Raw genomic sequence first — 12,674 nt, 5'->3', positions numbered from 1 at the left:
AGGCTACCTGGTCCTCTATGATTATTTGTTGTTGTTGTTTGGTAGCTCAGTCATATCTGACTCTTTGAGACCCCATGGACTACAGCATGCCAGGCTTCCCTGTCCTTCATCATCTCCTGGAACTTGCTCAAACTCATGTCCATTGTGTCAGTGATGCCATCCAACCATTCCATCCTCTGCTGTTCACTTCTCCTCCTGCCTTCAATCTTTCCCAGCATCCAGGTCTTTTCTAATGAGTCGGCTCTTTGCATCAGATGGCCGATATATTGGATCTTCAGCTTTAGCATCAGTCTTTCCAATGAATATTCAGGACTGATTTCCTTTATGATGAACTAGTTGGATCTCCTTGCAGTTCAAGGGACTCTCAAGAGTCTTCTCCAATACCACAGTTCAAAAGCATCAATTTTTCAGTGCTTAGCCTTTTTGATAGTCTACTTTCACATCCATACATGACTACTGAAAAACCATAGCTTTGACTATACGGTCCTTTGTTGGCTAAGTAATGTTTCTGCTTTTTTTAATATGCTGTCCAGGTTTGTCATAGCTTTTCTTCCAAGGAGCGTCTTTTAATTTCATGCTGCAGTCACTGTCTGCAGTGATTTTGGATCCCAAGAAAATAAAGTCTGTCACTGTTTACATTGTTTCCATATCTATTTGCCATGAAGTGATGAGACTGGCAAGAATACACAGAAGAACTTACAAAGAAGATCTTCACGGCCCAGATAATCATAATGGTGTAATCACTCACCTAGAGCCAGACATCCTGGAATGTGAAGTCAAGGGGGCCTTAGGAAGTGTCACTACGAACAAAGCTAGTGGAGGTGATGGAATTCCAGTTGAGCTATTTCAAATCCTAAAAGATGATGCTGTGAAAGTGCTGCACTCAATATATCAGCAAATTTGGAAAACTCAGCAGTGGCCACAGGACTGGAAAAGGTCAGTTTTCATTCCAATCCCACAGAAAGGCAATGACAAACAATGCTCAAAGTACAGCACAATTGCACTCATCTCACATGCAAGTAAAGTAATGCTCAAAATTCTCCAAGCCAGGCTTCAGCAATACATGAACCGTGAACTTCCAAATGTTCAAGCTGGTTTTAGAAAAGGCAGAGGAACCAGAGATCAAATTGCCAACATCTGCTGGATCATCGAAAAAGCAAGAGGGTTCCAGAAAAACATCTATTCCTGCTTTATTGGCTATGACAAAGCCTTTGACTGTGTCAATCACAATAAACGTTGGAAAATTCTGAAAGAGATGGGAATACCAGATCACCTGACCTGCCTCTTGAGAAACCTGTATGCAGGTCAGGAAGCAACAGTTAGAACTGGGCATGGAACAACAGACTGGTTCCAAATAGAAAAAGGAGTATGTCAAGGCTGTATATTGTCACCTTGCTTATTTAACTTATATTCAGAGTACATCATGAGAAATGCTAGGCTGGAAGAAGCACAAGCTGGAATCAAGATTGCCAGGAGAAATATATATAACCTCAGATATGCAGATGATACCACCCTTATGGCAGAAAGGGAAGAAGAACTAAAACGCCTCTTGATGAAAGTAAAAAAGGAGAGGGAAAAAGTTGGCTTAAAGCTCAACCTTCAGAAAACTAAGATCATGGAATCCGGTCCCATCACTTCATGGTAACTAGATGGGGAAACAGTGGAAACAGTGTCAGACTTTATTTTTTTGGACTCCAAAATCACTGCAGATGGTGATTGCAGCCATGAAATTAAAAGACACTTGCTCCTTGGAAGGAAAGTTATGACCAACCTTGACAGCATATTAAAAAGCAGAGACATTACTTTGTCAACAAAGGTCCATTTAATCAAGGCTACGGTTTTCCCAGTGGTCATGTATGGATGTGAGAGTTGGACTATAAGGAAAGCTGAGGGCTAAAGAATTGATGCTTTTGAACTGTGGTGTTGGAGAAGACTCTTGAGAGTCCCTTGGACTGCCAGGAGATCCTACCAGTCCATCCTAAAGAAAATCAGTCCTGGGTGTTCATTGGAAGGACTGATGTTGAAGCTGAAACTCCAATACTTTGGCCACCTGATGAGAAGAACTGACTCATTTGATAAGACCCTGATGCTGGGAAAGATTGAAGGCAGGAGGATAAGGGGACAACAGAGGATGAGATGGTTGGATGGCATCACTGACTCAATGGACATTAGTTTGGGTAAACTCCAGGAGTTGGTGATGGACAGGGAGGCCTGGCGTGCTGCGATTCATGGGGTTGCAAAGTGTCGGACACAACTGAGTGACTTAACTGAACTGAACTGAACTGATGAGACTGGATGGGCCTGGCATTTTGCATGGTGCACTCTGTATTTAAGTTAAATAAGCAGGATGACAATATACAGCCTTGATGTACTTCTTTCCGATTTGGAACCAGTTCATTGTTCCAAGTCCAGTTCTAATTGTTACTTCTTGCCTTGCATAGAGGTTTTGCAGGAGGTAGGTAAGGTAGTATTGAATTCCTATCTCTTTAATAATTTTCCACAGTTTGTTATGATCCACACGGTCAAACACTTCAGCACAGTCGATGAAGCAGAAGTAATGCTTTTCTGGAATTCTCTTGCCTTCTATGATCCAATGGATGTTGGTAATTTGATCTCTATGATTATTAAACAACATATATTAACTACAAAACCCTTGATGACAGAGAGGTGCACAGTACAGTCTTGGGCAGCGTCAGTGAAATAAGATATTTACTGAGATCTTAAATTATATAAAAGGGCAGCCATAAAGACCATCTCAAGACAATGATGGTCCAAATATTTCTTGATACAATCTGCCACATCCTTCCCAATCTGCTACAATTCATTTGTCCTTGGGCAAGAGGACAAAGGAGGAAAAAAAGACATTCAAAGAACTTTTCTCTTGGATAACTACAAATGAACTTCCCCACCCTACACTTAGATTTCTAAACATCCTATAATAAATTGATTCACTGATGTCAATTCTTTTTAATAGGAAAACACAATCTCATTAAAAGAGGAAATAAGTTGTCCATTTCTTACATTTATACTGAGTCAGTTTGAGTCCCATGTTATGTAGTGATGATTGTGCATGACCCTGCCTCAAGACATTTCCACATAAAGTGGAGGAGAAATAGTGAATCAGTGCCTTATTTTCCCTTATCTTAAGGAAACGTTTGCTCTTGCTGAACCTGACGTTTGTACATATGAGTGTAAGAATTCTTCACCACTCAGCAATGACCAATGACCCAGGCTGACCAGTTGGCCTCATTAAATGAGATTCTTGGCTTTTGAGCACAACAGAAGCAAAGGGAATAAGTTTTAGGAGGACTTGGGTTTCTTTAATTGGACACATGATTTTTATTTGTTTGGTGGACCAATGGAGAATGAGAGACATTAGTGGCATTTTATGACTTGTTAAGACTAATTGAAAAATATCAGGAATGAAGTTTTCTGTGAAGAGAGTGCTCTAATGAGAATGGATGTGATGATTATTTACCTAATTGAGCAATAATGACTGAGGTGCAGGCCACTTTTCCCGGGATTAATAAAGAACCCGGGAGTTGACAGTTTAGGCCATTAAGCTCAGCTAGTACTCAATCTTGGTGAAGGACATGGTGCCAGAATCATATGAGCATTTGTAAAAGGAGCACAAAACTTAGAGACACAAGAACTTACTTTTCTGAGAAATAATTTTATCTGGCAGTTAATCACCTAACATCAGTTTGGGCAATGCAAGTTCCCTCATTAAACTAACTTTCACATAAGGTCTTGAAATCTTGTTCCATTTAGAGTGTTCTCAAGCATATGGTTGTTATAGAAGCAAAGTGGGAGAGAGTGGGATCCTTAGTAATATCAAAAATAGTTTCTTGTGCAACTGCAAGCAAACAAACCATTATCGCCTCCCTTGCTTCTAAAACAAAACAAACAACGCAACGACACTGAGTTGAACTAGAAGCATCACAAACCCTGGAGATTCATGGTTGAAATTGTTGCCCAGAGTGTCCCTACAGTAAAACCAAGCAACACTCCTCCATAATCCCTACTTGGCATTAAAAGTATCTTACACTATCAGAAATCTCAATCTGATAGAAATTGTGTTTGTATTCAACAGCCCCCTATCCAGTGCAACAAATGTTCATGTACTACTCACTTGCCAAGAAAAAGAGTTACCCAGCTTTCTAGGTGTTCACTATTCCTATAATTCTGCTCTGCATGGGAAAGTTCAAATATCAACTTAGAGCAAGCAGAAATGGTGCTTCAACTTTCTCTCTATGCAGAGTGAATCCTACATTGGTGGCCTTGCATTTTCAAGGTATTTGCAAATCTGTTTTGTAAGCCAACATTTCCTTCTTTTTCTAGAAAACACTGAGTATTTTGCAAGACAGTATAAAAAGGGATGAGAATATAAACATGAATAAGGCACAGCCACTCTGGTATTGCAACCTAGCAGAGATCTTAGAATCAAGAGAGCTCTTTTTTTCTTTTTTTTAATTGGGGTATAGTTGCTTTACAATATTGTGTTAGTTTCTGCTGTACAATGAAGTGAATCAGCTATGCATATACATATATCCCCTCTGTCTCGGACCTCCCTCCCACCACCATCCCCAACCCCCGCCCCCGCCCCCCCGCAATCAAGGTCATCACAGAGCACCAAGCTGAGTTCCCTATGCTATATAGCAGGTTCCCACTAGCTGTCTATTTTACATATACATATTACTCGACCATTAAAAGGAGTGAAATTGGGTCATTTGTAGAGAGAGCTCTTTTGGAAACCTATTGAGGGAGCAAAGCTTCCAATCATATTCCTCCTTCCAGCATCTGGATTTCTAATCATTATCTTAATCTACACTGAAGAAGATGGTTAATGTGGCTCTATCTGCTCTGAGGCATCACCTCTGTAGCAACCTCTGCAGGAGCCTGCAGCCAGCCAATCAAGCAGCAGCAGTAATAATGTAGTCATTACTTAGTAGGAAGTTACCAAGCTTTTACCACATAATAAAACAACGTCAGGGTCCAGAGACATAAAGGTGAATTAAAAAAAAAAACAAAATAAACACCTTATCTGCCCAAACTATAGTGTAATTGAAAAGAAATATTAAAAATGTTAGTGTGTTACAGGTATTTCCATAGTAGGGTAGAGAGAAGCCCAGAAGAGGGAATCAGCCAATCTCAGTAGTCTTCAGCAAGAAGAACATGAAGCATCATAAAGGAGGTAATATTGAACTAAACTTTTAAAAGTTAAGAGATATCGTTCAGGTAGAGGTACATAAAGAACTTGCCAAGTCAAGGGACCGACATAAAGAAAGGTGCTGGCAGAGGAAAACACTGGGGATGGTCAAGGAACAGTAAGGTCTTCTCTCTTAACTACACCTTAAGTGCCTCACTTGATTAAGCAGCACTTCCACTCTTTCTGCAAACTAGCAGAAAACACCCTACCAGCATCTGTGGCAAGATGGATGGACACTAACGAGTCTGTGCCCTTTCTGCTTCCACTTCTTGTATCACGTGAGTCACAGGAGTTTGTTCCCAGTCAGTTTGTGCCAGTTGTACTCATTACTGAAATTACATAATTAACATAAACAACACCAGAGAGCTGTTGTTTCTGTGAAAATTAAGTTGCATATTTTGAAAAAAACTTAACTTTTATTTTTACTGAGTCACTAAGAGAAGCTACAATAGAAGCAAGCCCAGGAAATGGAACTATAAAAGAATAAAGGAGGATTATAAAATCCCCTACAATGAGATTCTGCCTCAAATTGCTTTGCTTATATCTCAAGTTCTCACTCTAAAGAAACCAGGACTGGAAATCATGGAAGATGCATTATGGAGGCATTTTATGCACTAAAAAGGATGATTCATAAAATCAAAGTCTTGCCCCTATGTTAAAGGTAAGACAAATGTACACTCAAGTTTTATGTTAAGATATTTTAAGGTGGTTTTGTGGGTGTGCTTTCTTTCTTTAACCAATGTTTTGACCATCAAACTGGTGTCGCTATTAATGTACTGGTTAAAAGGGTTTCTCTTGTGGCATGAATTTAGGAGAAGATGAGAAAAGATCAAACTGAAGAAAGAGGCAGGAGGGCTCCAAAAGTCACAGTAGGGCATTTGAACTTTATTCTATAGATCAGGGAGTGGCAAACTATAGCCCACAGGTCAGTCTCAGCCCCAAACCCACTTTTAGAAATAAAGTTTTATGGGGATATAGCCATGTCCATTCAGTTAGAGGAGTACCTATGGCTCACACTAGAATGCCAGAGCTGAAGAGTTGTTATAGAGATGGTGTGCAGGTATACAAGAAGGTTTAGGCCATGCCTACAGGAAAAGCATGAAATACTTCCTGCCTGCCAGTCACTTCTTTCAACAAAAACCCTAGGCCACTGCAGGACCAAATGCCCTAGAGAACAAGGAAAGGCACAGAAATAAAAATCCCTCAACTCTTGGGGATGGAGGTATAAAATGGCTGGACCAGGATATTAAACTAACACTAATTAGAAGTCTCCTACCTAGACAGCATATTAAAAAGCAGAGACATTACTTTGCCAACAAAGGTCCATCTAGTCAAGGCTATGGTTTTTCCAGTGGTCATGTATGGATGTGAGAGTTGGACTGTGAAGAAAGCTGAGCACCGAAGAATTGATGCTTTTGAACTGTGGTGTTGGAGAAGACTCTTGAGAGTCCCTTGGACTGCAAGGAGATCCAATCAGTCCATCCTAAAGGAGATCAGTCCTGGGTGTTCATTGGAAGGACTGATACTGAAGCTGAAACTCCAGTACTTTGGCCACCTCTTGCGAAGAGTTGACTCATTGGAAAAGACCCTGATGCTGGGAGGGATTGGGGGCAGGAGCAGAAGGGGACGACAGAGGATGAGATGGCTACAGTCCAAACTGTTGCAAAGAGTCAGACATGACTGAGCAACTGAGCACAGCACAGTACACTCATGGTCGAATAAATAAAACACATTGAGAATATCAAGTGGTACCAAGGATGCACAAGTATTTCTTATACTTTATTGGTAAGGAGCACTCTGGTGCAGCAACTCTGTAAAACAGTTGAGCAGTTTCTTATGAAAAGCTATACTTACCCTAGGGCCCAACAGTCTACTCCTGGGTATTTACCCTAAGAAAATGAAAACTTATGTTCACATAAAATCTTATATAGGAATGTTCATAGCAGTTTTATTTGGGACAGCTGAAACCTGGAAGCAACCCAAATAGAATGAGCTTATCCTCCTATATTTGCAGGAGGCACCACCATCTACCCACTCCAGTACCCTAATATACTATTGACTCCTCCCTCTACCTCACTTTTAAAACACCAAAGTCCTCCTTATTTTACCTTCAAAATAGACGTCATATTGCATTTTCTTCTCTATTTTTGCTCCTATTTGACATACGCTAGGTACCAATGATCTCTTTCTTGAACTTCTGCACAGTTCCCTAACAAATAAAAATGGCAATTCCAGTATTGTGTGTTAGTAACTCATTCGTGTCTGAGTCTTTGCAAGGCCATGGACTGTAGCCTGCCAGGCTTCTCTGTCCATGGAATTCTCTAGGCAAGAATACTGGAGTGGGTAGCAATTCCCTCCTCCAGGAGATCTTCCTGACCCGGAGATTGAAATCAGCTCACCTGCATTGCAGGTCAATTCTTTACCATCTGAGCTAACCAAGGAAGCCCAATTTCAGTATTGAACCTACCAAATTGATATACCTCCTCTCCCCCCCCACAACCATTACAGTAACTAAAGAAGCTATGTAAAACACATGTTTGAATACATAAACATTTAATTTTCCCCCCAGTATATGAAAAAAAAAAAAAAAAGCTCCTTTAATCGGCACATAAGACCTTAAAATTCCTTGGATTATTGACTCTCCAGGCCCATTTCTTGCCACTTTCTTTTTTTTTTTTTTTTTTTTAATATTATTTTATTAGTTGGAGGCCAATCACTTTACAACATTTCAGTGGGTTTTGTCATACATTGACATGAATCAGCCATATAGTTACACGTATTCCCCATCCTGATCCCCCCTCCCACCTCCCTCCCCACCCGACTCCTCAGGGTCCTCCCAGTGCACCAGGCCCGAGCACCTGACTCATGTATCCCACCTGGGCTGGTGGTCCGTTTCACCATAGATAATATACATGCTGTTCTTTCAAAACATCCCACCCTCACGTTCTCCCCCAGAGTTCAAAAGTCTGTTCTGTATTTCTGTGTCTCTTTTTCTGTTTTGCATATAGGGTTATCGCCACCATCTATCTAAATTCCGTATATATGTGTTAGTATACTGTAATGTTCTTTATCTTTCTGACTTACTTCACTCTGTATAATGGGCTCCAGTTTCATCCATCTCATTAGAACTGATTCAAATGAATTCTTTTTAACGGCTGAGTAATATTCCATGGTGTATATGTACCACAGCTTCCTTATCCATTCATCTGCTGATGGGCATCTAGGTTGCTTCCATGTCCTGGCTATTATAAACAGTGCTGCGATGAACATTGGGGTGCACTCATCATCAGAGAAATGCAAATCAAAACCACAATGAGGTACCATTACACGCCAGTCAGGATGGCTGCTATCCAAAAGTCTACAAGCAATAAATGCTGGAGAGGGTGTGGAGAAAAGGGAACCCTCTTACACTGTTGGTGGGAATGCAAATTAGTACAGCCACTATGGAAAACAGTGTGGAGATTTCTTAAAAAACTGGAAATAGAACTGCCATATGACCCAGCAATACCACTTCTGGGCATACACACTGAGGAATCCAGATCTGAAAGAGACACGTGCACCCCATTTCTTGCCACTTTCAAGCACCGGTTTTAGGCTTCAGCAACAACAAATAGATGTTGTTTCATATGCAAAAGCGATGAGTTTCTCGTCTCACTCTGTCTCACCTCTGAACTTCATTCATGCTGTCATCTGTGCCAGGGATAACATCCTTCCGTCCCTCTTCCACTGGCCTGTCCAAACTTCTAGGGTTCAGTTCAGGGGTCACCTCATTTTGACTTCTCCCTACAATACCCATAATCCTGCTCCAACTGGGACCCACTTTCATGTTTGTAAGAGTCTGTCAAAGGAGCCCTAGAGACTGCTGTGAGCCTGTTTTGGCTTTTCTGAGTATAACAGTTTCCTAGAATTGTTCACAGAAGAGATTTTAAAAAGCAAGAGTAATACATAGACGTGACTAAGCCTCTCAAGTGTGCCCTTTGTTCCCAAGGTCCCATTAATTGCCATTTAGGGAAGGCTTATTTGCAATGTCCTCAATTACTTAGGCAACTAGATAGCATTTACCGATCAGATAGAGCAGCATTTGCTTAATAGCAAATAAGAGATGCAGGGGCACAGTCCATTGATAGTCTCCTCCCAGAGATGGGCTTACTTAAGTTTGAGCTCCAGAGGGAAATTGCTTTTTTTTTTTTTTTTACTGGAGTACATTATAATTGTTCACATAACCACTTAGATCTAGAGATTGGTGGGGTTTTTTTCCCCCTTATTTTTTAAAAAAATTAAGTAATAAATAAGCCAAAAGAGCATATCTAAGTAACTTCAGTGTCCATTCCACTCATTTGAGTCTATTCCTACCAGTAAAGGCTTCATGAAATTCCTATCTGATCAAATCACAACCCCACAACTCTGAAGACCCTGCTTTCAATTGACCTTCTCAGCTAGGACATCTCTGACTACCCAGAATTGTCGTGAGATTTCTCTTCTCCAACTTTTTGGACAGTTTTGTGGTAGTTTCTATGTATTTGTCAACGCTTCTAATTGTTGTTACCTATAGAGAAACAAAAAGGAAGAAACAGGCAGACTGCTGATGTTCAATATAAAAATGCCAATTGGGGACTTGGCAAGGGGCAGGCAAGACCAGATTGTAGAAGGCTTTGATGCTAAACTCAGGGCTCAGACTTTATTAATGGTGAAGATTCAGATAGAGAAGGTTTTCAGGTCCTTGACAGTGTGTTATATCCCATGTCTCAAGAAAGTGGCCCTAAGTCCATGAATCCGTCTTAAGTTCTCGTCCTATCCATTGATCTGCAGAAAATCCCTGAAGCACTGATTTGAGAATGATTCTGGATCACATAATTAATGAGAGATATCTGCATAGAGGTACGGAGAGAATGAACTTCTAGACACACAGCATATTTCACCATAGCTCTGGACATCTATACAACTTATATAGTATGCAATTATAGAACTGAGCATAAAGTCTCTAACATTGGTCTCAGATTTTGACCTCAATTCCTCAGTAGTTTAAAAAACTAAGTCAATTGATCATGCACTTGACTTTGTCCAAAGAGGAAAGAAGAAGAAAGTAGAGGAAGAGGACCACAACTCATGTAGGGCAGCAACAAGAAGTCCAAGTTGTAAAGTGATGGGTGCAGAAAGGAAAATTTTGAAAGGCTTCATAGGAATAAATATTTGCCTTTTCTCAGTTTTGTGTTATATTGGTCCTCACACTGTCCTTGGTTTAGTACAGGTCTAAAGATCTTTAAATCTCCTCTTCTGTGACTTAAAAGGTCAACTCTGATAATATTTCTTTTCAGTCATTACAAAAATCCTTCCTAAGTGGCTGCATCTGAGTGGTGACAGACTAATAATAAAATGTAACTTCTACCTTGCCTTTCATTTTCTCTATTGAAAGTGAAAATGAAAGTCACTCAGTTGTGTCTGACTCTTTGCGACCCCATGAACTTCTCCAGGAATTCTCCAGGCCAGAATACTGGAGTGGGTAGGCTTTCCCTTCTTCAGGGGATCTTCCTGACCCAGGGATCGAACCCAGGTCTCCCACATTGCAGGCAGATTCTTTACCAACTGAGCTATCAGGGAAGCCATTTGCCACCTAATAAATCAGAAAAAAAAAAAAAAAAAAGCTCCAGGAATTCATTTCTACTGTAGCATAGCTGCAAATTTGAAAGACTGAAATCAACCACTTTTATGTGTTTTTGTTAGATTCTTTCACAGGACTGGTTAACATCTTGACAGATATCATTTGGAGATTCACTGGAGACTTCATGGCACCTGACCTGGTTTGCCGCGTGGTCCGCTATTTGCAGGTATGTAGCACCTTCCAAATATGATGAGACAAACTGACACCAATATTACCTCTTGGATTCTTCATAAGGAAAATAGTATAAAACCTGTACTCTGATGTAACAAATTGCTCACTTCTTCATAGTTGAAAAGACAAACAAAATTTATAATATTTTCCATGTTTTTGTTTGTTAAAAATAATACATATATAAAAAAATATAAGTAAGTACTAATAAGAATATAAGCATTCCTAGTTCAGGCATTAGGTAAAATTTCTGGGTTATTATTCTTTTTGACATATTCTGGCTGTCTTAGTCCAAGGATGCTAATGTAAAAATACCATTCTGACCTGGAGAATTTCATGGACTATATAGTCCATGGGGTCACAAAGAGTCAGACATGACTGAGCAACTTTCACAGAGTAGGCGGCTTATAAACAACAATTTATTTCTCATAGTTCTGGAGGCTGGAAGTCAAAAATCAGTGTACCAGCCTGGCCAGGTGAGGGCCTTCCTCCAGACTGCAGACATCTCATTATCTCCTCACACACCATCACCAAATGGGATTTATTCCAGGTATGCAAGGCTGGTTCAACATTCAAAACTCAATTGATGTAATTCATAACATCAAAAGGTAAGAAAAGATGATACGATCCTATCAGTAGATACAGGAAAAACATTTGAGAAAATCCTATACCCACTTGTGATAAAAACTCTCAGCAAACTATGCATAGAGAGAAACTTCCTCAACTTGATAACAAAAATCTACAAAAAACCTAGAACTAACCTCAGATTTAATGGTGAGAAGCTAGAAGCTTTCCTCTTGAGACTGGAAATAATACAAAGATGTCTCCTCTCACACTCATATTCAGCATCATGCTAGAAGTTCCAACTAATTCAAAATGACAAGAAAAAAAAAAGGTAACACAAATTGGTACAGAAAAATGAAATTAAAAACATCTGTGTTCACAAATAACTTTGTCTATATAGACAATAAAGTGAAAACCAGCAAGGTCACATAATACAAGGTTAGGGGACGACAGAAGATGAGATGGATATGAGTTTGAGTAGGCTCCAGGAGCTGGTGATGGACAAGGAGGCCTGGAGTGCTGCAGTCGATAGTGTTGCAAAGAGTCGGACACGACTGAGTGACTGAACTGGACTGAACACACAAAAGTTCAGATTTTTTTTTCATATACCAGCAATAAGCAATTTGAAGTTAAAATTAAAAAACACAATACTATTTATGTTAGCACCAAAAATATGAAATATTTAGGTATAAATCTAACAAAATATGTGCAAGATCAATACGAAGAAAACTGGAAAAACTCTGAAAAAATATCAAACAATATCTTGAAATGTATAGATATTCCATGTTCATAGATAGGAAGACTCACTATTGTCAAGATGATAATTCTGCCAGTATGACTTATAAATTCAATGCAATTCCAATCAAAATCCCACCAGGTTATCTTATAGATATGGACAAACCCTAAAGTTTAAGTAAAAGAGACAGAACAGTCAATACAATATTGAAAAAGAAGAATATGGTTGGAAGAGTGACCCTATCTGATTTCAAGAATTACTATAATGCTGCAAAAATCAAAACAGCATGATACTGGAAAAGAATCAACAAATAGATCAATGGAACAGAATAGAGGGTA

General features: G+C 39.7%; 1 protein-coding gene across 1 annotated transcript in view; it reads left to right on the top strand.

Moving 5' to 3' along the window:
• Positions 1-12,674, top strand: part of NPSR1 (neuropeptide S receptor 1) — a 146,550-nt gene that overhangs the window by 92,240 nt on the left and 41,636 nt on the right. Inside the window, exon 3 of the mRNA XM_065939666.1 lies at positions 10,931-11,034. Coding sequence (XP_065795738.1) covers positions 10,931-11,034 — 104 coding nt within the window. The remainder of the gene's footprint in view (positions 1-10,930; positions 11,035-12,674) is intronic.

The sequence above is a fragment of the Muntiacus reevesi genome, chromosome 6, assembly GCF_963930625.1.
Source record: "Muntiacus reevesi chromosome 6, mMunRee1.1, whole genome shotgun sequence".
NCBI lineage: Eukaryota > Metazoa > Chordata > Mammalia > Artiodactyla > Cervidae > Muntiacus > Muntiacus reevesi.
This window is presented reverse-complemented; position numbering and strand designations above follow the sequence as displayed.